Here is a 27,518-nt window from a genome sequence, read left to right as displayed (position 1 = left end):
TCAATTGCTCCCAGGCACGAGGCTAGTTCCCATTTCCTGGCCTTTGAACCAGGCCATGGACTCCTGCCTAAACTGCCATCCCATCGTCTGCCGATTCTCTAACAGCCAGCTCAGCTCCTACCTTAAATGAGGTAGAGCCTTGAAGGGGTTCAGGATTTGGGTGGGTTGATTAAAATGTTCCTTCCCCCCATTTTACCTCCCAAGTGAGGTGAGGTAAAACCGTGCTGGTGATAGTTACAGAGCTACTTCTAAAAGCCCTGAAGAAAGGGAGACATCCCTGGCCAGGGGGGCTGAGACTTTAAGAGAGAGGCACACCTCATAAGCACCCAGGCCTCCAGCCCAGAACCCACAGAGGGAGGACCAAGACCCGAGAACGGGCTCAGAGGGTCAGAACCGGCTGAGTGTCAGATTCCCAATTCCCTGCCAGCTGCTACCATAGGGCTGAAGGGCCAGGGAGGAGTGACAGGGCTTCTTCCCTACCAGCCCCATGATAAGACAGCCTCAATAAAGAGCCCCTCATTCTTTCCAGGACCCCAGGACAGGAGTCTTCAGGCAGCCCAGAGACCTGGCCCTCAGAGGGGAAGCAAAAACCAAACATAAGACAGAAAGATGGAGCCTCTGGGAGATTCTGGGAGACTCCCAAGTGAGGGGCAGCAGCTCCAAACCAAATCACTTTTATTGAACTTGCGTGTGCACATTGTGTGCATGTGTGCGTGCGTGTGCCTGTGTGTGTTCAGGCCTGGGGTACCACCCCATAGAGCTGGTGAGGAAGTAACTTCTGCTTCTCGTTGCAACTGTAGATCCATCTTGGGCGGACGAACACCAGGGAGGGGTTGTCCACCAGGGCCTGGGGAGGGGGGTGCACGTGTGAGCGAGGAGGGGATGGAGGTGATACAAGGGCAGTCTGGGTCTCCCTTTCCCTGCCCCTCTGGACTCACCTCCTCAAAGCTGGGGTCCCATTCCTGTGCCGTGATCACAAACTGGACCTGATCACTCATATAGTCCTCGAGCTCCCTGGCGGGAAAAGAAAAGAGGCCGAGACTCGGTGTCCCCTCTGCTAATACCCCACTCCCCAACCATTCTCAAAGGCCGTCCTCGCCTATCCCCACCTGTGTGCCCTAGAGGTTGCCTGCGGATCCCCCATTCTCCCATGTGCCAGCTTTGCCACAGCCACAATACCAACAGTTCCCACTGTCACTAAACCTTTCGGAAGGGTGGTGGGGAACCCCACTTTAGAGAAGAGGAAGCGGAGGTGAAGGTATGCAGCAGAGCTACCCAGCACAGGGGACAGGGCTGGCACTGAACTCCATGGCCGGTGCCCATCCTGCAAGGTACACCCCTTCTCCACCCTCCCGATCACCTTCCTTCCCAAACTTAACACATCCCCTCCCCTGGACCCAGCTCCCCCTTTGCACCCCCTAGAGACTGACCCATTGAAGGCTGTGACATATCGGCTGAGCTTCCGCCGCTCGTCCCCAGGGAACTCCCCGTACAGGAAGAAGTGTTTGCCCTGGAAGAAGTCTGTGGGGAGACAGTGGAAGAGCCAAGGTGAGGGCCCTGCAGTTCCAAGCAGCAGCCAGGAGCCACGGAACACTTGGAGGCAAGACCGGAGGGCCAGCCGGGCCAGTGGCTGGACAGGGTGTTCATGCACAGCCGGCGGGGTGATGAGCAGCGGTACCTGGCCAGGCCCAGCAGAGCCTTGTAAAATCTTTAAACTTCATGGGGAGCTTTGCTTTGCCTTTTTTTTTTTTTTTTTTTCTTAAATGGTAGACCCAATTCCAAAGACTACAACGTGCTTCTTACCGAGGAAAATCACAGAGGGGCTGGTGCCACTTAATGAGCTTGGCCGGTTGGAAACTTCTCTAGCTGGCCACTTCCTCACCGAGGCTGTCTCACTCCTTTTCCACTAGTGCCTTCTCTGGCCCTTACCCTCAGGTTGGCTCTTCGTTCCATTTCAACCTGGCTTTCCAGGCTATCAACTCGCTGGTGCCACTTTTGGGGCTTTGCAGGATCAAAGTACTTTCCTGCCCATCACCCACAAGGAACCAGTGGCAACAGCTTCTTCTAGCGGCCACTGCACCTCACCTCCACTCAGCCCTCGGGCTGCCTGGCTTCTCCCTCCATTCTCCACCGGCAGAGGCTCTGATGCCTGACCCCCACTCCACGCCCCCTGCATTCATGTCTGGGGTGACAAACAACAATGCCAACACCACCCAGGTCCCAACAGAAATCAGTGCCCACATCTGTGTGCCAGGCCCCACCCCATACTGACAGAACTGAACCTGGAGGGTGAGGCCTGGGCACCTGAAGATTTTAAAAGGCCCCCAGGTGATCCTGAAGAGAGGGAGGTTGAAACCTGGAGTGAGGGAGGGGCCGTTAACACCTGGAGTGGAGCCAAAGGGGGTCAGGCCTGACCAGGGGTATGATGGAGGTGGCCACAGCACGAAGTAAAGAGGGGGACAGAGGAAGTGACAAGAGGATGTAAAATGGAAGGGAATAGGCCTAAGGAAACAAGGAGGGGCAGAGGCAATGGAGAGACAAGTCACAGGCAGGCAGCAGCGATCCCATGGCTGGCTAGGGCAAATCATGGCTGAGAACTGAGAGAGACAGAGCCCACTTCAGGAGCGAGGGAGCGATTTCCTACCAGGGAGCTCAGGAACTGGAAGGTTGGGAGACTCCGGGGGCCCCTCGTTGTCTGTGTTCTCATCCGTGGAACCCGCGTATGGGTCCTCGCCATTCTCCCCCTGGCCAGCGGGCTGCTTTTGTTCCTTCTGCTCAGCCACCCTGGGGAAGCCAAGAGGGGTGGGGGAAGAGTATGCAGACCAGATCCCTTCCACCCAAGGCCAGGGTCCCCCAGCCCCAACCCTACCTTCTCAGCTCATCATCAGTGTCCCCAGAATCTTCCGCCCCATTGTCCTGTCCTTCTGCGAGTGGAAGCTTTGTCAATGTGAGGCGTCTGCCTTATCTTCTGGAAAGGCTGGTAACCCTCCCGCCCAGTTTCACGCGGGCATCCCAAACCCCAACCTCAATTGCTCTCCAGATCCAGTTATTGGGGTCCCCAAACTCCTCCTCCCCCCACATCCATCTGACTGGTATCCAGCCCCTCCTCCCTCAGACCCAGGTCTCCAGGCCCCCAGCCCCTCCTCCCTCAGACCCAGGAGTCCTGGCCCCCAGCCCCTCCTCCCTCAGACCCAGGAGCCCAGGCCCCCAGCCCCTCCTCCCTCAGACCCAGGAGCCCAGGCCCCCAGCCCCTCCTCCCTCAGACCCAGGAGTCCTGGCCCCCAGCCCCTCCTCCCTCAGACCCAGGAGCCCAGGCCCCCAGCCCCTCCTCCCTCAGACCCAGGAGCCCAGGCCCCCAGCCCCTCCTCCCTCAGACCCAGGAGCCCAGGCCCCCAGCCCCTCCTCCCTCAGACCCAGGAGTCCTGGCCCCCAGCCCCTCCCCCCTCAGACCCAGGAGCCCAGGCCCCCAGCCCCTCCTCCCTCAGACCCAGGAGCCCAGGCCCCCAGCCCCCTCCTCCCTCAGGCTCTGACCTGACTGCTGTCCTTCAATGTCTGTATCTTCCTGGGGCCCTGGTGAGGCGGGTTTGGTCTCTTCTGGGGTTGGGGGTCTCTGGGGTGAGCTGGGTCCTGCTGCCTGAGGGGGCTTGGTTTTGGTCTGGGGGCGCTGAAGAGGGAGGGTGAGTCAACGAGGAGGGAAGAGGCAGGGTGAGTGTGAGTATGTGTGGAGCTGTGTGCCCGCAGAAGAGTGGAGAGTTTGGGGATCACAACCGACCCATGTACTCCTCCCACTACACCCTCCCCCACCAGCGCAGGGGGCATCGGACCTTTCGGGGAAGCTTGGGGGCTTCATCCCCGCTGCTGCCGCTGTGAGGGCCCCCCTCGTCCTCGCTGCTGGAGCCTGGCCCTGCCATGAGGTACCTAGGAGAGGCATCGGGCCTCAGACAAACAGCATAGAGTTTCCTCTGGGGCAGGTGGGAAGGGTGCTTGGGAAGCAACAGCCACTGGCATTTACTGAATACCCAGGGTCGCAACCATGGCCACTCTCAGCCTGCCCCTCCTCCCAGCTGCAGAAGGCCCCACTGACACCCAGTCACCCCAGCCTCCCACACAGAAGACCTGAGCACTCCCTGGCTGCCCCTCCCTCTCGGGGAAGAAATGCCCCATTTCAGAAAGGAAAAAAATAAAAAATAATTTTCCCCTTTGAGAATCAAAGTCAGTTTCTCCTTGGGAGAATGCCTACCAATTAAGGGAAAATTCCCAAAAGCAAATAACATTTTTTAAAGACCTTGATACTATCTATATTCATGGTTCCTTAAACTGCTGAAACTCCAAGAAAAGAATTCTCCTAGTTCTAATAATAACAACAGCTAACACTTATATGAGATTTCCTATGTGCCCAGCACTGTTCTAAACACTTTACAAATATGGAGTCACTGAATCCTCAGGTAGGTGCTATTTTTAGCCCCAGTTTATAGGGGAGGAAACAAAGGAACAGAGATTAATTAATTTGCCCCAAATCACAGGGCAATGTATGCAGCAGAAGCAAATGAACGTGTTGGCTTTAGTTTTCTGGTATGCACATAAGACCCTTCTGCTCATGATTTGGTTATTTCAAAGCTGGTGAAACACTGTTCAGGCCCGTCACACTCAGTGTAAAGCAGTAGCTCATGGGAAATTCAGAGGATTTAAAGTGTAGCCGTTGATTGAAGAATCCATGGTAGGTTTACTAAGCTTCTTTAAAGATTCTTTAAATCTTTAATGAAAAGAATCTTAAAACTCAATTTGTAATTATTGTGGAGAAAGCCATCTCCCTGGAGTGTCCCTTCCATCATCGAGTTTTTAAAAATATAATTTATTTTAAAATAAATTTATTTTTTTGGTCAAAACCCTGATGCAAATACTCGTTGCCTTGTCTTCCACGCAATCTTCCTCCCCTCCCACGCAGACAAAATCCAAACCCTGGTCCTCTGTCCTTAAATATATATCCCCCACTCATCCCGCTTCTGTCTCCAAGGCCCCAGCCTTCTCCAGGGTCCCTGCCTTCAGCCTCCCCTCAACACTCTACTCCCCACAACAGAGCCGGCCCCCGCCCCTCTCAAACCTTCCGTGGCTCCCCATTGTTCATGGAGAGCCCCTTGGGGCCTGATGGGTTTCAGAATTTTGAATTTTTCAGATTTTAGAGAGGCAAATGGTGGTGTACAGATTGTTATATAACACCTTCCGGGGGCGGGGGAGGTGGGAGGAAAGAGTGGCCTGTAAATCAAAACCATGCATATTTCTGTAATAAATATGACAAACTCAATGGGATAAATAAAGTCCATAAATAGCCTCACATGAGCTCAGGATAATAATGCAGCCAAGTGAGTTTGTGCTAAACCTAGGAAAACACTGTTGGCTCGGAGATGTTTGGATTCCCGACCTAAGGAAGAGGCCTGTGGACCTGGACAGCCCGGCGCCTCTGCCAGGCTCCAAGAGCCCTTTCTGCGCTGATCGCACCTACCTCCCAGCCTCCGCCTCCACCTTCGCCTCTCCCCAAACAAACACAAACACAGAACGTCTCTCAAATACACCAGGTGCAGCCTTGATTCTGAACATCCTCAGGTGGATCTGTCTGCCTTCCTAGGAGTGCGACTCAAGTCTACCTTCCAATCCACAGGTCTCAGATCTCAGCCCGCCCTTCTCCAGCTCCAAAGCCTACCATGGCTCCTGCTGCCCAGGCTCATTTTCCTGCCACTTCCTCCTCCCACTGGAAGCTGAGCCCCACCTGCAACCTCTCCAGGCTGACCCCAGACTGACTCCTCCACCCAGCATGCTCTCCGCCTCTGTTCAGTCTGGTAAACCTCGTCTTGTCCTTGAAGACACCCCTCACCCCACCTCGCTCTTTGGGGTCTTCCCTTGGGCCTTCCTCCATACTGTTTTGTAACATCTGGCTCCTCATCAAAGTAAGAGGCCTTCAAAGTCAGGACCTGATATCTGGGTGCCCAGCACTGCACAGTCCTGCCTGACACCAAGCTGGGTCTTCTAGAATGAATCTAAAAAGGCCCCAACACTGTGTTTTGCAGCCTGAGCCTCTGCATGCTGTTTTTCCAGCCTGCAATGTTTTTTTCCCTCTCCGAAGCACACTGCATAGAGCCCTCTGTGAACCCCCAGGCAAGTCGTCCTTCCCTCCTGTGTGTCTCCCAGCCCTGCCCTCCCTCCCCCCATCCCCCACAGAAGTCAGCCGACTCTGGGCTCGGCCGCCTGTGTTCCCCACTGGCAAGCCCCAGAGCCCTAGCACTGCCCAACAGGGATGAGGGGTAGGTGTGTGCACATGTGTATGTCACACACATGCCATGAGGCCTCACCTCCGGGACGGCAGGCGCCGACGCATGCGGTGACAGTCCAGCACCCACTCCTTACGCACAATGCGGCCTCCAAGTCCTAGGACCTGGCTGTACTTGGGGGTGTTGGCAAACGCACAGCTGATGGGAGCAGAATGGAGGGTGTCAGTCAGGTGTGATCTGAGGCGCGAAGGAGAAGAAGGAAATAACGGGGACAGAGAGAGGGAGAAGGAGAGAGAGAAAGAGACAGATATGGGAGAAACAGAAAAAGACACAGAGACTGAGGGAAATATGTAAGAATCAGAGAGGAAACAGGCAGAGGGTACATACGGGGAGCTGAAGAGACAGAGAGAGTGGAGGAGGAGGCAAACAGGGAGAGAGAAAGAAAGCAAGATGGAGGGGACAGGGAGACGGAGGAGAAGCAGCAGGAAGGTGGGGAGGAGGAGGGCACAGGCCTACATGAGGTGGGTGCTGTCTGGAGTCCAGTCCGGCCGATACTTGGCCCCCAGCTCTAGGGCCTTGTCTCGGAGCTCTGAGCGGAAAGGATTCTGGAAGCCACTCAGCACCACCACCACACCCTCAAGGATCTTTCCCAGCTCCTGCGGGCCAGCTCGGGGTCCCCTGGGCTCGGTGCCTTCTCCTCGGGGCTTCCCTGGCACTGCCCCGCGTGCTGGGGCAACGACTGAGGCGGTGGCTGGGGTACGGGTGGGTGCTGACACTGGGGAGCCAAAGAGTAGATTCAGTTAGCGCGACTGGGATTAAACCCCACCCCCTCTGCCCTCTGATTCCGAGCCCGCCCCTAGGACACAGGAGCACAGGCTCCTATGGGAACAAGAAATCCAGTTTGCTCACGTTTGGGTTTCTTAAGAGCAGATGGTGAGGGCTGAGATGACTGTTTGCTGGGGGTCTTCCTTTCTTCTTGGTTCAAATCCAACTTCCTCTTCCCTTTGGGGGACTCATGAGGCTGAGGGGGTGAGATGAGTTGAGGCCTCTAGATTCTCTCCTCCTTCTCCACCCCACCAGGGCCTAATGATCTCACCTTGGAGGTGCTGCCTACGGCCTTGGAGGCCGGAGAGGCTGAGGAGGTGGCACTAGACGCCTGCAGTGTAGCAGCTGCATAGCTGGGTCCTGCCGGGTCACTCGCTGTGGCTACAGAGGGAAGAAGTGGATCCAGGATGAGAGGGCTGGGCCCTCAGACCCTTCAGCTCCTATCCATGGGACAAAGAGTGTTGTTCCCAAAACCCAGCAGTGATCCAGGAGCCCAGCCCCCAGCCCCGCCTCCCTCAGACCCAGGAGTCCAGGCCCCCAGCCAACTCCTCCCTCAAACCCAGGGGTCCAGGCCCCCAGGCCCCTCTTCTCCCAGACCCAGGGGTCCAGCCTCCAGTCCCTCCTCCCTCAGATCCAGGAGTGTAGGTGCCAACCCGGTACTCACTCAGGACTCAAGTTTTCCATACTTACCAGTAGATATCTTATTGATCCGGCTAAAGAAGAGGGCCCCTGGTCTCAGGGAGCTGGCACCTTCATCCTCCTCCTTCACGCGGAACTGGCCGAGCTTGGTCACCTTCTAAGGTCCCACAAGGTCAGTGCAGTGGGTGGGCTGTTGGAGGGTGGGGGTGAAGAGGCAGGGAGAGGGCTCTTGGGAGTGGTGGGCAGGCTTACCTGGGGTGAGGCCTCTGCCTCATCTTTGTCTGGGGGGCTGTGAAACCGTACAAAACTCAGGCCATAGGGGGAGTCCTGGGAAAGGAGGGTGGGAGTCAGGGAGTCTGGCCAAAGACCAAGGCCTGGCCTCAAGCCCCTTTCACTTAGGGAAACCGCTCTCTGGCTCTTTTCCTCATCTATGGAGGTGCCCAGATGATAATGTTGACAATATAACATCAAGCTGCACGGCGCCGTAACTCTGGGTCAGCACGGCTCTACCTAAGCCCTTTACGTGCATTAGCTCTCTCCCCTTCTGCCAGCTGGGGAGATAGAGCCACAGGAAGAGAGGAGTCCGGTCCCTGGGTGACCATCCAAACATCCCCCCAGGACAGTTCCATGGGTAAGGATACCTACACTGCGTGGTGTCATTTCCATTTGGGCCTTGTTACCACAGCTTAGCATCCTAGCTCACGGCAACCCTGTAAGGGTCAAGACGCTGAGGCCGGAAAGGTGAAGTCACTTGCCCAAGGTCACACAGCTAAGAAATGGTGTAGCCAGGTTTTGAACCCAGCATCTGACTCCACTCTTGATGTTAACTCCTAGGCCCACGCTCCTAGCCCAGCCCCCTAACAAGTCAGTTGCCCCTCCGCCAACTCCCCGGAGGTCCTGCAGTTCACCTGGCCTGGGCTCCCTCCAGGAAACAAAGCCTCACGTAAGGGGAGGCTCTCAAACCCATTTCAGAGAAGGCAGGAAACCAGCCTCCTATGGTCCCAGCCGTCCTGCCCTCCCAGCACTCTGCGACTCAGTATCGGCCCCTGAGCTCTCTCTTCGGCCAGGACCAAGGACTCTGCAGCCCCAGCTCCCCCTTTAGGTACCTTGCTGTAGGGTTGGCTGCAAACAATTTTGATGCGGTCCCAGCGCTTCTCGGCTGCTCCCCGGACCAACTTGTCAGGCCCGAAAATGCGAACGCGGTTGGGGTTTGAGCCACTGCGGCTCTCAGAAGGGGACATGAAGGACGAGGTGACCAGAAGGACCTGAGGGAAGGGACAGTGAATGAGAACCAGGCTGGCTGCTTTAAATGACGCATCCTAGGGGCTGGGAAGAGGGCAGGTGGCCCGAGGAGAGGTTGAGGGAGTAACCAGATCCAGCTCACGCTGCGACCTGCCTTGAGCTCTCTAGACTCTTCTCTTATTTCTGGGCCTCTGGTCAATCCCTCCCTGCCAGACCCCAGAGGGATCCTTCTACTTCCAGATCTCAATGATCCTTCTCTAAATTCTTCCACATCTGCTCATATGGACAGTTACATGGCCTAAGGAACCCTCCCGCAGAGAAGACTCACAATATTCAAACACCTTTTGGAAACACACGGCTGAGTCAGAAGCAAAGCAAGGGGAATTATCAGAGGCCAGAAATGAGAGGGCAGAGTCCAAAGAGATGGGGGGTTGTGCCAATTATTAAGTGATTCTCTTAGCTCAAACCCACTCTTCTACGCTCAGCTCTGGGATGCTGGGCCAGGCCCAACATTTCTGTTTCTCCAGCTGCTCCTGATCGGCTGCCAACAGGGGGGGCTAGAGAGAGGCTGCAAGGCTGGAGGAGGAAGGCGGGATCTGCTCCTTTTTGCAGGGCTAGTGAGCACCACCCCAGGCTCGCCTCTGCTTCCGCTTCTGCAGCAGTGCTTCACTGTGGCAGCCAATCTGTCCAGGCTGCAGCTTCCTAATACTTGCAGAACCGGCCTCATCCAGCCTCGCTCAGGGACACCAGCATCAGCTGATGAGCGCCCCTCCTCAGGGTCTGATTTTCAGCTCTATGGGAACCCCATCTCCAAGTTTCTAAACATCTGCGTTTCAGTCATTCCAACCTTTTCCTGTTGCTCCCCCAACCCCAGAGGCGGCAGCTGCCCCCTGCACTCAGTTCTTCATCAGACCTTAGTCTTCTTGCCTCTTCAGTTCAATACCCAGTTACTAATTCTTTCTGTTAAATTCTCTGGTGTGGTTTCAGTCTCCTGGCAGGACCCTGACTGGTACAGTGGTTGGCACTGATGTGGTGTGTACCCTGGTGCTGACCCTGGGCGGCACAGAGATTGATTTTAAAGGCCCTAAGGGGTGGTGGCAGAGGGGAACAGAAGACCACTCCTTGGGCTCCAAGCAAGAACAGTATCTGAGGCCATCACCACATCACATAGAGCTGGGCCCCTCCTCTGTGGGTAAATTAGGGGAAAATGTGACTTGGGGAGAGAGTCAGTGGGAGACCTTAGCTCGGAGGACAGCAGAGAAAAACTGAAAAATTCTCTCTGGAGAACTCCAAATCACGAGTTTGTACTCTCGAAGACTTGATTCTCGAGCAAAAATTCATACTAGCTATCCGGACAGAAAAACCCAAGCTGAACATTTTAAGTGGTCCCATGTATACAGTGTCACCTGACACCAGGACAAATCCTCTTTGGAGGAACGTACTTCAAACCAAGTCCTCTAAGATTTCTCACAGATACGTATTCTCAAAGCACAGAAGTTAACAATAAGAAACACACACACACACACACACACACGCCATGAGGCATGAGGAAACAGGCGACCATACTTAGGGGCAGCAGAAACCACAAGCTGCATACTCAGACCCACAAAGGCTTCATATATTGAAAATATCGGGGCGGCTGGATGGCTCAGTTGGTTAGAGCACGAGCTCTGAGCAACAAGGTTGCTGGTTTGACTCCCACATGGGATGGTGGGCTGGGCTGTGCCTCCTGTAACTAGACTGAAAACGGCGACTGGACTTGGAGCTGAGCTGTGCCCTCCACAACTAAATTGAAGGGCAACTTGACTTGGAGCTGATGGGTTCTGGGAAAAATACACTATTCCCCAATAAAGTCCTGGAAAAACACACTGTTCCCCTTCCCCAATAAAATCTTTAAAAACAAACAAACAAAAAACACTCTTTAAAAAATATATCAAACACACAAAATAAAAGTATTTTTAATAGTTTAAAGAAGTAAATGGAGATGCTGAAAGTATGATGAAGGAACAAATGACAATCAAAACTGACCAGGTAGTTTTGAACAAGAGTGGAAGAGCTGTGCATCCAACACTAAGGGATGAACCATGATTGGTCTAAGTGATCCAATTCCCTCTGCCAATGGCTGCTCCAAGGACATGTGCATGACCCAGTTCTGGCCAATGCGATATTCAGAGGGAGGCAGCTGGGGGCCTCTGGGAAAGATTTGCCTTCCTCATTAAAGAGAAACAGAGGATAAGCATTATTTACAATAGCCAGGATATGGAAGCAACCTAAGTGCCCATCAGTAGGCAGATGCATAAAGAAGATGTGGTACATATATACAATGGAATATTACTAGGCCATGAAAAGAATGAAATCTTACCATCTGCGACAACATGGGCGGACCTAGAGGGTATTATGCTAAGAGAAATAAGTCACACAGAGAAAGACAAATACCATATGATCTCATTTATAAGTGGAATCTAAACAAAATAAATAAACTAACAAACAAAACAGAAACAGACTCATAGATAGAGAACAAAGTGATGGTTGCCAGGTGGGAGGGGAGTTAGTGGCACCAGTGAAAAGGTGGAGGGATTAAGAAGTACAAATTGGTAGTTACAGAACAGTCACGAGGATGTAAAGTACAGCATAGGGAATAGAGTCAATAACAGGAGGTCTGACAATTAAGTTTGCGAATTTGTTGCAATGATGTTGCTAACCTTTTTTTGATACCAGAGGGATTATTCATTATGAATTTGTACCAACTGGACAAACAGTTAACCAAGTTTACTATTTGGAAGTGCTGAAAAGGCTGCGTGAGAAAGTTAGACGACTTGAACTTTTGGCCAACAATTCATGGCTCTTGCATCACAATACACCAGCTCACATGGCACTGCCTGTGAGGGAGTTTTTAGCCAGGAAACAAGTAACTGTATTGGAACACCTGCCCTACTCACCTGATCTGGCCCCCGATGACTCCTTTCTTTACCCAAAGATAAAGGAAATATTGAAAGGAAGATATTTTGATGATATTCAGGACATCAAGGGTAATACGATGACAGCTCTGATGGCCATTACAGAAAAAAGAGTTCCAAAATTGCTTGGAAGGGTGGACTAGACTCTGGCCTCATTGTATAGCTTCCCAAGGGGGATACTTTGAAGGTGACGGTAGTGATATTCAGCAGTGAGTTATGTAACACTTCTTCTAGGATGAGTTCGCAAACTTAATTGTCCGACCTCCTATTGTAGTAACTATGTATAGTGCCAGGTGGGTGCTAGACTAGTCAGGGAGATCACTTCGTAAATCATATAAATGTCTAACCACTATGCTGTATACCTGAAACTAATATAAAATAATGTTGGATGCCAACTATAATTGAAAAATAAAAAAGAGAAACAGAGGATGGAAGAGTGCCACTGAATTTCTGCCATTCCGTTTTCTCCAAGTCCTGCTTTGGATGCTACTACGTGATGGATGGAGCAGCAGCAATCATCTTGTAGCTGCAAGGACAAGTCCAAAGAATCACGAGGTGCCAACCAAGCACCCTGACTTTGTTAAGCTTCCAGATCAACTCTGGGTCTACCTAATGCTAGACTTTCTTCCTAAGTAAACAATAGTCTTATGTGGTGAGCCAATTTTAGTTGCATATATTGTTACTTACTTAGTTCTTTCTAACTAACATGCTGTAAAATTTGTGAAATTAGAAATCAAAAGCCTTTTGTTGAGAAAACCATAGACTATAACTATATGTCTCTTTGTGCTGAGCTCTGATTATGAAAAGGAAACAGCGAAGACAAAGAAATTTATACAGAAAGGAAGCCATCTCTATGTCCTCAACTATAATGGTTTATAAAAGGCCTGATTTTGAGCTGATAGAAGAACTGCATTTATCTACTGACTAAAATGAAGGGGCAATGCAAACTGTGTTTGGCAGCTGCTACGGATACTAAGAGGTTGATTTCCTCTGACTGTACTCTCTACCCATTCGCTGTAAAGAGAAACAACTCTAGTTATCAGGCTGTTTTTATTATCCAACACCATCTGTAAGATTCCGGGATTAAACCTTTACTCTCCAGAATGTGTTAACCTCAAAAGCTTATGAATCTCCTTTGTAGAATTGGAAGGGGAAGAAAAAGAACAGGTTGATTTTGTAGAAAATGGTATTACCTATTACACTATGTGCCTTGTACTTGATCTGTACAGCAGGTCCTCGAATAATGTTTCTCTATAACACTGATGAGAGGCCTTAGGAACTCAACTCTTGTCGATATCAATTAGCCTGTGGTAGAATTGGTTTCACTGTAATGTCATTTCACTTGAAGTTGCAGAACCTACTGGCTATGGTAAGTGAGGCCTTACTGTATAGGTGACATCAACGTTGACCAGCCCTACTCTATCCTTTTTCCTTTTCTTTCTTGGTTCTTCCAGCCTCACCTAGTCTCTGCGTGGAAGCCAAACATTATAAACTCCAGAGCCTTTAATTCAGTCTTGGCTAAAAATTATAACAAAAATCTGAGACTCCAGCAGAAGTTTAATTAAAAACCTTAAAAGAATGGGAGATTATTGCCATAGGCGTTTTCAGACTTTGAAAAGATAAAGCCCTGAGCTAGCCATTCCATCTTACTGGATAGAGAAGAGGGTAAATAATGAACATTCACCTACCAGACATGATAAAATTTTGGCTAAAAACACACTTATTCTGTTTTCATCATTATAAAGTAGAATTTTGATCTAAATCTGTTTGCCAAAAAAAGAGAACTGTTGACTTTGTTAAAATAGTTAAACAAGGAGGCCACTAGAAACTGGGTGACTCTAGTGGTTAGGTAGCCTATGTAAACAAACTATAAGCCAGAGTTAGTGCACTCAAATCTCAGAAAATTAAATGCAAGAACTAATCATAAACAGCCAATTAAATTTCTTGAATCTAAGAAAATGAAACTCAAGAACAACTACCATAACAGTTGTTCAGCTAAATAACTAGATTTCCCAAATAAGGTAACCATGTAAGCTACAGCCAATTGAATAATTGCTTTGCTTTGCTTCTGTGTCCTCTATAAAAAAAAAAGAAAAACCTCTGCCCTAGACCACCCACAGTGTGCCCCTAATCATTTCCAGTTTTGGCTGCCCAATTCAAATCATTTGCTCATAGCAACTCTTCAAAATTTAATGTGCCTCAGTTTACCTTTTTACAACTTACATAACCTTGAGAATAAGAATGTTTGTTAAAGGAAAACCTCATTTGTTAAAATGTACTTTGTAAAGCAGAAAAAGCATTCAATAAAATTCAACACACATTCATGAAAAAAAACTCAAAGTAGGTTTAGAAAAGAATGTCCTCAGCCTGACAAAGGACATCTATAAACAAATCTACAGCTGACACTGTACTTAATGGTGGCAGACTCAACACTTTCCCCCTAAGATCAGGAACAAGACCAGGATGTCCACTCTCATCACTTCTATTCAACATTGTATTAGAGACAGTAGTCAGTGTGATGAGAAAAAGAAGAAAAAAGTATAAAGACTGTAAAGGATGAAAACTGTCTTTATTCACAGCAATACGATTTTGTATGTAGAAAATCTCAAGGGCTCTACACAAATCCCAAGGGATTCTCCAACAAAAATTAGTAAGTGACTTTAGCAAGGTCGCAAGATACAAGGCCAATATACAAAAGTGAATTGTATTTTTTTATGCTATTAACAACTAAAAAATGAAATTTTTGAAAATATCATTAAAATAACATCAGTAATTTAGGCGAGAATCAATAGATGCTAAAGCTAGTGAATGCAAGTGTGAGATGTAACCAGATATTTACATAGTCTTAAAGTATTTCCCCACCTGATACTTATTAATTACAAGGGCAAAACTGTAACAGTACAGTGGAGACACCTGGACCATGCAACCTTAACCACATGCTCCGAGTTAACACCATTGGTAATGAAGCAAGTCAACAGCAAGTGCCTCATGATCTGATGCACTGAGAACAACACATCACTTCGGTGGTATTCTGGCCCAAAGCGTATAACCTAAATTTAATCATGAAGAAACATCAGACATTTTGTACAGAGTGATATTTACAAAATCCCCTGACCTCTAGTCTTCAAAAATGTCCCTAGCATGAAATACAAAGATAGTCACAGGAATTGTTCCCATTAAAAGGAAACCAAGGAGATGTGACTAGGCAATGCAATGCATGATTTTAAAGTTCCTTTTGCTATAAAGAACATTATTGGGACAATGATGGAATAAGGTCTGAGGTCAGAAAACAGAATACATCAATTCCTAATTTTGATAACTATACTGAGATGTCGTGTGGGAGACCCTGCTCGCTGCACCATTTGTCGTGCGGGGCGGCCTGCGGGGCCTCTGGTCCCACTCCCCACATAAGAACACAGGATATGGTGAGGCCAAAAAGGAACACCCACGGAGCCATAGATAGGGGAGTCATACCACTATATTCTCTCTGGGGGTTGGTCAAGACACACACAGTAGTAGCCACATGATCCGCAGTCCGCCATTCACTTCGCTGCCTGCCAACCAACCAACCAATCAACACAGCCCCGCAGTTACATCAGTAACCAATTGGCTAACCAGTTACAGCTGATGGCCAACCAATCACAGTTGATGGTCATTCACTACCCGAGCCAGCACCTCCCCACGCGAGGTTGAGAGCCTGGAAACTGCTCTCTGGGACTCTGCCCCACAGAAATTAAGGAGGAAAATGTGTTGGTTTTTAGGAAATATCTACTGGAGTGGGATAAAGAGATACAGGGACATCATGTATGCAACTTATGCAATTTTTTCAGTTCAGTAAAAAATAGTCACAGTAGTCCCCCCCTTATCTGTGGGGGACACATTCCAAAACCCCCAGTGGGTGCCTGAAAACTTGGATAGTACCTTAGCCACAGTAAGAGGTTAACAATAACTAATAATAAAATAGAACATTATAATAATACACTGTAATAAAATTTATGTGAATGGTTTTGGCGCCAATATTAAGTAAAATAAAGGTTACCTGAACATAGCACTGCGATACCGTGACAACTGATAACTAAGACGGCTACTAAATGACTAATGGGCAGGCAGCGTATTCAGTGTGGAGATGCTGGACAGCGGGACGACTCATGTTCCCTGCAGGACGTCTCGCGATTTCATCAAGCTACTCAGAATGGCTCAAAATTTAAAACTTACAAATTGTTTGGAATTTTCCATTTAATATTTTTGGACTGCAGTTGATTGTGGGTAACTGGAACCTTGGAAAGTGAAACAAGAGGATAAGTGGTGACTACTGTACCTATATGTTAACACTCAGGGAAACTGCAGACATATGGGCATTGTCTTCTGTAGGTCTGAAAGTTATTGACAAGCTGGTTTTATAATTCATATGGAAATAAATGCAAAGGATCTAGAATAGATCTTTAAGACAAAAGCTGGAAGTCCAACACAATCTGTTTTCAGTATTTACTGTTAAGACAGGGTGGTATGGCATAAGGACAAACATACGTATTAATGGAACAGAACAGAGGACAGAAAGAAATTCACACATATGTATATGGTCAATTAATTTTTAACACAAGAGTCAAAACAATTCAATGGGAAAAGGAAAGCCTTTTTTCAGAAAAAGAGTATTTTCAACGAACATATAAAAAACAAACAGGAAAAAATGAACCTGTCCCCTACTTCACACAATATACAACAATTCATTTGCAACGGATCAGAGATTTAAGTGTAAAAGCTTAAAATATAAAGGTTCTAGAAGAAAACACAGGAGATGACAGAAGGCAGAATAATCCTGCCCCACAAAGATGGCCACATTATAATCCCTGGACCCTGTGAACATAAAAGGGACTTTGCAGATGCAATTAAGTTAAGGATTTTGAAAATAGGGAGATTACTCTGGATTATCCAGGGGGGTCCAGAATAATTACAAGGGACTTTTTAAGAAAGAGGGAGGCAGAAGAGTCAGAATCAGAGAAGAGATGGGGAAGTAGACATCACAGTAACGTGATCACTGGCTTTGAAGATGGAGGAAGGGGCCGCGTGCCAAGAAATACAGGCAGCCTCTGAAAGCTGAAATAGGTAAGGACAAGGGTTCTCCCCTGGAGCCCCCAGAAGGAAGGCAGCCCTGCCAACACTGTGATGTTGGCCCAGGGAGAGTGATTTTAGATTTCTGACCTCCAAAACTGTAAGAGAATGTATTTGTGCTGGCTGTTTCAAGCCATTAAGTGTCTGATAATTTGTTACAGCAGCGACAGCAAATATGGGGACTCTCATTACTTTGGGACAAATATCTTTTACAGGACACAAAAGGGACTAAGCGTTTAAAAAAAAATAAACCCTTGATAGATTGAACTTTATCAGCTTCTGCGCATCAAGAGGCAGTGTTACGATAATGAAAAGGCAAGTCACAGACTGGGGAAAATCTGCAACACACATAGCTGAAAAAAGAGACTGAAAAATATACATTGTTAATGCCCAAGACAAAAAGACAAACAACCTAATAAAAAAATAAGCAAAAGACTCAAATAGACACTTCATAAAATAAAATAAATGAAGGGCTAATAAGTACATCAAAGGTTACACGATGTCAGAACTTGTTGGGAAAATGCATATTAAAGCCAAAATAAAATACCACAACATGCCTCTGAATAGCTGAAATTTCAAAAATTAAAAAGGCTGTATCAAATATAGGTAAGGATGTGACGCAACAAGAACTCTCATATACTGCTAAAGGGAATATAAAATGGTACAACCACTGTAGAAAACTGTCAATTTCTAATAAGGTTAATAAAACATATCTAACCTAAGCCCCTACAGTTCCACTCTGAGGTATTTACCCAAAACAAATCTCCACACAGAAGTTTGTATAAGAATGTTCCAGCAGCTGTATTCATAATAGTCAAAAAGTGGCAATAGCCCAGACACCCATCAACAAAATAGAAAAACAAATTGTGGTCTGTGCGTACAGTGGAAACGACTGAGCAATGAAGCGGAACAGACCACTGACACAGTCACAGGAAGAATCTCAGAAAAACAGAACGCTGAGTGAAAGAAACCAGACACAAAAAAAGGACATACTGTAAGATTCCATTTACACTAAATTGTAAGACAGGCAAAACTAGTCTATAATGACAGAAGGGGTCAGAGGGTGCCTGAACTGGGAGGGAGGAGTGACTGCAAAGGGACAGGAAGGGACTTTCAGGGATGCTGGCAATGCTCTAATGTCTTGATTTGGGGGACGGTGGCACAGGTGTACACATTTGTCAAAGACGCTTTGACCTGTACATTAAGATCTGTGCATTTTATTATATGCAAAATATACCTCAATTTAAAACAATTTGTCACTACAAGCAAAAAAAAAATGTATCTTGTAGAAAACTGGTCTATTCACTTAAAAGTGTAAACTTTGTCACAGCAGATTTATTTTTACCCAAAGACAGTGTTTTGATTAACTAGCTGGCCAACTATGATCTCACTAATCCAGATCTAATTAATTCAACCAGTAAAAAAATGGATTGTGCCGACTTTTTAAACATTCATAATAGAGCAAAAGGCATTTCTTCTCGTAAACATTTGTCGAAAATAGAGCATCTAACAGAGGCATCCCACATAATGCGGAATCTCAATTTGCCAGGACATCTGTGAGAGCTTCTGGGACAAATATCTCTTAAAAAGCGGTTTTAATCTCAAGCAGTGAGTGAATCTTAAAACATGCTCACAGTGGAATACGATTCAGCAATAAAAGGGTTGTTTATGCAACAACAAGGTAAACTCGGTCTCTTCCCGGCCATGCAGTTTTTCACCTGTCTCCTCCGTACACTGAGCTCCTCCAAAGGGCAGCGGTCAGTGTGACTCATCTCCACCCCGCCTGGCACCCAGGAGGCCGGGGAGAAGTGGTGATGGGGCATCTGGGGCAGATCAGCCTGGGGCCCATCACAAGGTCCTGCTTACCTCATAGTCTTGCTCCCCGGCCCCTCCGGCCGAGCTGCCCACCAGCACCTCCACGAAGGCCGAGCCGTCGTTCCCGATGTCCACGCTGTGTATCTGCTCCTCCTTCTCCAACTGCAGGAGAGGGAAAGCCCGCTGTCAGTGCCTGCTCTGCCCCTGGGCTCACTATGGGACCTAGGGAGTGGAGTGACCCCCATCTGAGCTGCCATGTCTCCTTGCAATACCAAGCCTGTGACAGCAGGGGCAGGGGCTGAGTGGTGCCACTGTGTCCACTGTACACTGCACAGGGCATGGCACACAGTCGCAGCTCAGAAAATACTCACTGAATGTACAAACCCCCACACCGCTTCCCCGACTCCTCCAGACTCTGCCAGATCAGCTTATAACCCGCTGCCATGCAGCTCTCCTTGGTAGCACCTGCCAGAGTGTTCCACCCCCAATCACACAGGACTCAGAGGAAATTCCCTGAGGGTAGGGGCCTGGACTGGTTTTGCTCCCCACTGCTTCCTGGGTTCAAATCCCAGCTCTGCCACACACTAGCGATATGACCTCTAACCTCTTGGTCAGTTTCCTCATCTGTAAAATGGGGATGACCTTTGTATCTAGGATGATACACACAAATACTGTGGCCACAGAGCTGGCATGTAATAGGCACTCTACTGCGGTCAGTCATGATGCCGGAGGCATTATTAGTCGATGCTCGATAATTGTGTCAATAGAAGGAAAGAGCTACCTGTAGGAAGGCTTCCCCCAAAGGACTTGTCATCCCGCCACCCCCTTCTGACAGTTAAGGATGCAGAAAGCCATGTGGGGGTAGAAGGCAGTTAGGAATGGCCGAGGCAAGTCTCCTGCTTGCTAGTTTGGGGATCCTGTTTTTATCCTAGAATGACAAGTTATTCCAATCCTCAAAGGTACCTAGTCCACCTCCTACACTGGCCTCACCCCTGGGATCATCTGATGCTCCCATCTGCCCTATCACCTCCCAGGTGATGTTGGAGGTCCCCCCAATATCGCCTGCACACGGCTGCACACCGGAGCACCCCTACATGGGAGGAAGAAGCCTGGACTTGGGGTGAGGCAAGCCTGGGTTCAAATCCAGTCCTGTCATTTCCAAGGGTGCAACCCTGGGGGACGTACAACCTCTCTGAGCAGCAGCTTCCTCACGTGTGAGAGGCGAGAGTCGTCATAATAACCCTTCTTCTGAAGGGAGTTCAGACGATACAGATAATAACAACCAGAGCAGTGGCAGCAAACATCTACTTGCTCACGATGTGCCAGACACGGAACGCACGCATCTTCTCCCTCACAGCGGCTCTGCAAGGCAGAGGCTATTATTATCTCCTTCTTACACGTGAGCAAAGGAGGCAGGAAGTGGTTATGTAACTTGTCTAAGGTCACACAGCTGGTGAGCCGCAGAGCTGGGACTGGAGCCCAGGCAGGCTGGCTCAGGTCCATGCGTGTTCCTCCTCCACCTCACGGGTGCTGGAGAGAGAAGCAGTGCTGAGGGCCGTCCCAAGGCTGAGTGAGCTGGCCTCCTGACCACTCTGCCTGTCTCCACCGCTGCCCCCAGCTCTCCACCGCTGAGTCCTGCATAGGGAGCTGCCCAGCTACACAAGAAGCCCCCGTGTAACTTCTCAGCTTCCTCCCCGCCACATTCGATGGCTCTCCTCCAGCCACTCCAGCCTTCCTTCTGTCTTGAGAACAGGCTAGCTCATTCCTACCTCAGGGCCTTTGCACCTGTCATCCCCCAGCCTAGACACTCCTCCCCACACCTTCCCGCGGCTGGCTCCTTCCATCCTCCAGGTCTCTATTCAGACGTCACCTCATCAAGTCAACCAAAGTAGCCCCCCTCACCTCCCACCAGGTGTTACTCTATTCCCTAACCCTGCTTTTTTCTCCTTCATCATGACCACTTGATATCATCCAGTTATTAGTTTTAATTGGTGTTCGTCCAGCATCTGTCTCCCGCACCAGACTTTTACACTCCATGAAGGCAGGGACAATATCTGAGTCACTCCCTCCTGTGCCCCTGACACCAAGAACAGCGTCTAGTCCTTCCCAGCTCTGCTTACTGACTGCTGTGTGATCCTGGAGCAAACGGTTTCATTTCGCCCCTTGAGCCTAAGTTTACTAACCTATAAAATGGGGACAGTAACAACTTCTACCTCACAGCGTCGCTGTGACGATTCAAACGAGGAAGACCTACGAAGACCTGTGAATAGTGCCTCCGTAAACGTGAGCTGATACTATCACCACAGGAGGCCTTCAGTACATTCCTGATGGACAGATGGACAGGAAGCCCCCAGTGACCATTTACCGAAGGAACAAATACGCAGTTACAATTCTGAGCCTGCCCTCCCTGACCAACTGGCTTTGATGAGTCACTTGCCTCAGTGTCCCCATCTATCACAAAAGGATCATCAAAGCTAAGGTTTTCAGCGTCTCACTGTGTGCCAGGTGCTTGGTAGACTCCTGCTGCTGCTGGAGCAAATTACCGCAAACTTCCTCGCTAAAAACAACATACCTCACAGATCTGGAGGTCAGAGGTCTGCAATTTGGTCTCACGGAGCTAAAGTCAAGGTATCAGCAGGGCTGCATTCCTTCTGGAGGTTCCAGGGGAGAAGCTGTTTCCTTGCCTTGCTTCCAGCTTCTAGAGGCCGCCAGCATTCCTTGGCTTGTAGTTCCTCCCTCCATCTTCAAAGCCAGCGATGGCATCATGCCACCCTCTGCTTCCATCTCCACATCTCCTCCTTTGACCTTGGTTCTCCTGCCTACCTCTTTCCTTATAAGGACCCTTATGATTACATTGGGCCCCCCTAAATAACCCAGGCTAATCTCACCATCTCAAGATTCGTAACTTTATCATAACTGTAAAGTCCCTTTTGCCGTGTAAAGTGACATATTCACAGGTTCTGGGGATTAGTATATGGCCAACTTTTAGGCCATTATTCTGCCTACCACACAGAGAAGCTCCTCCTGGGCAAGCATCACCGAATCCACACAACCACCTTAGGGGGAAGGGTCTGTTACTGTCCCAGTTGTACAGATAGGAAAACTGAGGCCCAGACAGGCTCATATGTCACACACAGCTAATGACTGGCAGAGAAATTTGGACCCAACTGCCTGACTATAAACCAGCAACACTCCTTTTCCATGCCCCTATTTCAATCCTTGAGGTAAAAACTCAGTAACTTTACCTCTCCCACAATACGAAACACAGGGCCCCATAACTAGCGGGATGTATATATTTCGATTTTAAATGAATGATTCTCATCACATACATAACTACGTCTACTTTAAACACACAATAGACTCCCTTGTATTTCTTCTTTTTGATAAATAAAACATTTCTGATAGAAACGTGTATACATGGACACAACCCAAACGTCCATCAACTTATGAATGGATACCATTGTATAGTATCTCCGCATGATGAAATATTATTCAGCTGTAAAAAAGAATGAAGCACTGATACATGCCACAACATGGAGGAACCTCAAAAACATTATGCTGAGTGAAAGAAGCCAGACACAATGGCTACATATTATACCATCCTATTTGAAGAAAACGTCCAGAACAGGCCAATCCATAGACAGAAAGTAGGTCAGTGGTTGTCAGGGGCCACCCGGGGAAGGGGAATGGGGAGTGACTGTTCACGGTTATGATGCTTCTCTTTGGGGGACAGAAACGCCCTGAATTAGACAGTGTGATGGTTGCAGAACATTGCCAGTACACTAAACACCACTGACCTGTACACTTTAAGTGGTTAAAATGGTGAATTTTATCTCAGCAAAGGAGTGTTCAGCTGCTAGGAGAAGGGCTTCCACACAAGATGACTGTCATCTGTGGCCCGGGTTTGTGTGCACCTTTCTCAGAGAGACACAATTCATGACAGTGAAATGAATGAAACGTGGAAGGTTTGCAGAGTTCCTCAGAGACATCCTGTTAAAAAAATTGTTCCGCATCCATGAAAGGCAATGTCATGAAGCATTTAAAAGAATAAGGTAGCACTTGATGCAAGGACAGTGGAACTCCAAAACACATTTTTATTTGAGAAAAACCCAGGGGATAACAGTGTATATACTATGTACTTTTAAAAAGGGGTGGAGGAGATGGATGTATATGTTTATATGTGCACAGAGTGACCCAGGAGGGCCCCACAAGAAACTGCTAACAGTGGTTGCCTCAGGAGGGAAAAACTGGATAGCATGAGTCAGGGGAGGGGGCAGGAGGGCATGGAAGCAGGTGGGGAAGGGGACTTTTCCAGTGTACGTGCTTTGGAATTTTGCACCAAATGCATATAATACCCATTCAAAAAGTACAGTTGACAAAACCACAATGCTTATCTCCAACAATGGAATCCTATACAGAAATGAGAACGAACCATCCAATGCTACACTCAACAACAGGGATGAAACTAACAAACATAATGTAGGGTGAGAATTGCCAGACACAAAAGTACATATACTGTACGAGTCCATTTATATAAAATTCAACACCAGACAAAACGAATCAATGCTGTTAAAAATCAGGATCGTGGTTATGTTTATGGGGGTAGTGACAGCAAGGGGACGGGGGAGCTGGGCATGTCCTATTACTTGATCTGGGTGTAGAGCACACAGGCTGCAGGCTGTGAGGATTCACGGAACTGAGCGCTTTGCTGTAAGCATGTTACATACACATCAAAAGAAGGTAAAAACTAACTCGAAATGCCACGATGGCAAACCAAATGATTAGAAAACCACTGAAAAACAAAACAGAAACCTGTGCCACCTTGCTATTGAACGTTTCTTCTAAAGAACGCACCTCCGGTGGAGCACCAGAGTTACACGGGGATTGTGCCCAGCCAGCCATCCCCTCTGGCCCAGAAGTTAGCAAAGAGGTGGGAAGGCCCCTCCTGGGAGCAGGTGATGGGTTGGCCACAGAGCCTCCGGTGGCCAACGCAAACAAAAAGGGTGTGTGCGGCTGTCACAAGCAGAGACGGCTGAACCCAGTGTGATAATATCCAGATGTTGTATAATATAGCTGGGAGGAAAAACTACAGGTAGTAGAAAAACCCACGGAGTAGTCAACGAGTCTCGGTGTCCAGAAATTTCTGCCTCATCACTTGCTTGAAAAAGAACCAAAATTAACATTCGGTGAATTTGGAGTCACCCTGCATATTGGCAACTGCCAAATGCACTTAGATTTCCCACAGGGTCTCTGACATGGGATAAGCTACGCACCGCAATGATGCTTGCTCTGCAGTTGCCCCTGCAGTATTCTCAACACAGAAACCAGGAGTCTGTGAGAACCTAAGTCAGATTGTGTTCCTCCTTGGCTCAGAGCCCTTCAGTGGCTCCTGCCTGACCCAGAGCAAAAGCTTAAGTCCTTACAATGGCTTTCAGGCTGTCAGTGTGTTGGGGCGCTCCACCCCCACCCCATTAGCTCATCTCCTACCTCTCCCCACCCCCGGCTAACTTTACTCCACCCACACGGGCCTCCTGGCTGTTCCTCCAGCACGCCAGGCTCCAGCCCGCCTAGGCTGCCTGTGCTTCTTCCCCAGATACCTGCAGAGCTCACTCTGCTCAAATGCCACCTTCTCAGGGAGGCCTTCCCTGACTCCCTATTTAAATAAAAACCTCTTGCCACTGCCTCCTCCCCAGCTGAGGCATTCCCCATTCCTCTTAACTGTTTAATTTTCCTCCACAACACTCATCAGCTGACTTATGTTTCAGTTGTGACTTTCACCTCTAACATGAAAGCTCCATAGGACTGACATATGTTTGTCTTGTGCCATCCACTACTACATGGCCCCGGTATCTAAAACAGCTTGGCCTACAGAGGTGCTTCATAAATAATTATTCAATCAATAAATGAACAAATGAATCGATCCACTGCTGAGTCTACAGGTCCTGTCCCTGTGCTGACAACTTCCACATCTCTGTCTCCTTTCCAAGACCGATCCCTAACTGCCTCCTGCGTGCCACCCCTAGGATGTCTCAAAGTCACATCATACCTGGACATGCCAACTGAACCTATCACCTTCTTAAGCTACCCTTTCTCCGGGTTTCCCATTTCAGTGACAGCGGCAGTATCTCCCTCAGTGTCCCAGGGCAGAGGACCCAGTGCCTCACTCTGGCTCCCTCACCCCTATGTCCTGTCTCTTCTGCCTCTAGTCTCTCTGTTCCCACTGTAACTGGGGTACATAATGGGATGTGATTCTCCTGGGGCAACCTGATCGTAAGAGAGCCAGCAGAATCATCACTCAGTAATAAAAACATGAATACCTCCCTTTACACAAACACCTACATGTTGTCAGAGCACTTTTGCAGACATTATGTCACCCAATTGTCACAATAACCCTGGGCTTGGATCTCATTATTCCCACTGAACAGATAAGAAAACAGGTTCAGAGAAATGAGACAATTTGCCTGAGGTCACAGAGTGAGTTAGAGAGAGAACTGGGGGTTTGAATCCAGGTCCCAAGACTAAACCACCAGCAAACTGTCATCTCCCTCAATTTAAAACACTGGCTCCAGGCAAGTTGTATAACCTCTCTGGGCCTCAGTCCCCTCATCTGTAAAATGGGGATAATAATAAACTCTAGGTCATGGGGTATTTATTGAGGATTCAATGAGTTGAGGTGTTTTAAACAATGACTGGCAGTTGTTAACATTGAATATATGTTAGCTGCCATTATTATTACTATGTTAGGGACTTATGAGATGTTTAAATTCCTAAAATCATTCAGAAAAACCTTATAGGACTGTGTATTTTTTCTGGAAAAAGATTCCTCAGATTCTCACAAGGCTTTGCCTAGAACTTTTTCAGAGGCACTGGGCAAGAGACAGACCAAGACTACATTCAGTATCAAACAGAATCACGTAAGCCTTGCCCCCGACATCCCTCCCCAAATACCTCCACATTCAGAAGTAAGAAATATGGCCAAAATCAAGAAAGCCAGTGTGTGAACACAAAGCAGTACGACAAAGCAGTTAAGAGCACCAACATTCAGTTGTGGGTTCAAGTCTCAGCACTGCCATTTATTACTGGTGACAATGGCCCCTACATCACACCACTCTTGTGAAGAGCAAGATCACGTAGGTAAAACACCCAGGCCGGCACCAGGCAAAGAGCAGATGCTTAAAACACACTTAGCTCTCTTCTCCCACTAGTTTTTTATCCCTGACGGGAATAGCCTATTTGGAATTCTGGAACCATCTCAGGTCAAACCACCCTTTTCTGTTTGCCTCCCTCCAACTTCACAGGGGTGTGATACAGATAAGGTAAGAGCTTACTCAAAATGAACGTGGCCAGCATTCCAGAAACGATAGCTTAGACTGGCCACTTCACTTCTCCCCTCCCTCTGCTTCAGTTTTCCCATCTTTAAAATGGGGTTTATTGGCTTAGATGACCTCCTGAGATACCTTGCAGCCCTGAGCCCACTGACTTTAGAAGGCAAGATACATGGCAGTGATTCATTTACTTCCAGCTGAGGAAAGTGAGGCCCAGAAGGAACCTAACTGGCCACATGTGATTCCTATGATCATCCCTGGCCTAGTCCTTAGATCACCTTCTTCCTCTGCTAAGGGGCAATCGTGATGCCCATTTTCCTGGTAAGGAAGCTGAGGCCCGGAAGGGAAAGTGCCTCAACTGCCACCTGGCTCAAGAGTCTGGACCCTGGGTCTCCAGACGCGCAGGAAGGCGATGGGGGTGGGGCAGCATCACCTGGAGCACCACCGAGATGGTCTTCTCGCCTGCCTTGGCTGCCCGCCATTTTCGGTAAGTGTCCGCCTTTAGAAGGTTTTCTGCACAGTGGGTCTGGAGATAGGAAAGGGAATGAGAAAGTTAGGGTACAGAGAGGAAAGCTGGGGCCCCAGTTCTCAGATTATTCCTTGGAGTCCTCCCAAGCCCTCTGCGATCCCCCACATTTAAGTGTCTGCGTTAACCCCCCACACTCTGCCTTGAGCCCCTTACAACACTTCCGCCTAGAAGTTCACCTATGGACTTTCCAAGGAAGCGCTCCTAGTCCTCCTTTTCTCTTCAGAACTTCCACAGACGCCCGGAAGTCCACCTATTCCACATCTCTCCCAGAATTCCTTTATAGCCTCCTGGAAATCCTCCCATGACCCTCCTTAGAGTTCCATGAAGTTCCCATTTACACTCCAAAAGTTCTTGCGGAGCCCCTTTACGTCTTGTGGGATTCTGTGGGGAATTCTTGTGGCATTCCCTTACGTCTTTCAACTTTCCCCACGCCAATCCCTCACCGAGTCCTGGCTACTGCAGGAAACCACATGGCGGAGGCGGATCTCCGGCATGTCAACGTAGTGGGCTCCGTCTGACACGAAGGAAAAGGAGGATCCGAGTTAGGGGCGGGAAGCGGGGGGGTGCTCCCTGCGCGCGTTTAAGTGCGCAAGCGCGCAAGGCTCGGGCCTTTCAAACCGCGGCGCGCCGGCGCGCACGTCAACCCCGCGCAAGCCCAGTCGCGCCTCTCCAGAGAGAGGCGCTGAGTTCCCTAGCAACGAGCTTTCCTTCTAGCCCCGCCTCTCTCTGGCCCCACCACTCTCTAGCCCCTTCTCCTGGTGATGGTCACGGCCAGCTTTCTGGGCGCCTAGCAACAGGAGCGGCCTCCGGGATT

The 27,518-nt window shown here is 48.8% G+C and overlaps 1 protein-coding gene across 3 annotated transcripts; it reads right to left on the bottom strand.

Annotated features, from left to right (window-relative positions):
• Positions 1-658: 658 nt before the first annotated feature.
• XRCC1 (X-ray repair cross complementing 1) lies at positions 659-27,299 on the bottom strand. 3 transcript variants are annotated; one of them, XM_019756605.3, is made up of 17 exons: positions 27,148-27,299; positions 26,609-26,701; positions 18,902-19,012; positions 8,834-8,992; positions 7,980-8,054; positions 7,779-7,884; positions 7,360-7,469; positions 7,173-7,284; positions 6,780-7,038; positions 6,345-6,461; positions 3,825-3,918; positions 3,532-3,664; positions 2,870-2,924; positions 2,645-2,784; positions 1,431-1,521; positions 939-1,014; positions 659-847 (listed from the first exon to the last, which is right to left on the bottom strand). In XM_019756605.3, exons 1-17 carry the CDS (start codon positions 27,196-27,198, stop codon positions 734-736), a joined length of 1,896 nt encoding a protein of 631 aa, XP_019612164.2. In that variant the 5' UTR covers positions 27,199-27,299; the 3' UTR covers positions 659-733. The 3 variants fall into 3 exon arrangements, with proteins under 3 accessions (XP_019612164.2, XP_074170323.2, XP_074170322.2); XM_074314222.2 differs by lacking the exon at positions 27,148-27,299 and adding an exon at positions 26,881-27,062; XM_074314221.2 differs by lacking the exons at positions 26,609-26,701; positions 27,148-27,299 and adding an exon at positions 20,039-20,368.
• Between the last annotated feature and the right edge of the window lie 219 nt (positions 27,300-27,518).

Source organism: Rhinolophus sinicus, chromosome 8, assembly GCF_057876585.1.
Source record: "Rhinolophus sinicus isolate RSI-liver-muscle chromosome 8, RSI-T2T, whole genome shotgun sequence".
NCBI lineage: Eukaryota > Metazoa > Chordata > Mammalia > Chiroptera > Rhinolophidae > Rhinolophus > Rhinolophus sinicus.
This window is presented reverse-complemented; position numbering and strand designations above follow the sequence as displayed.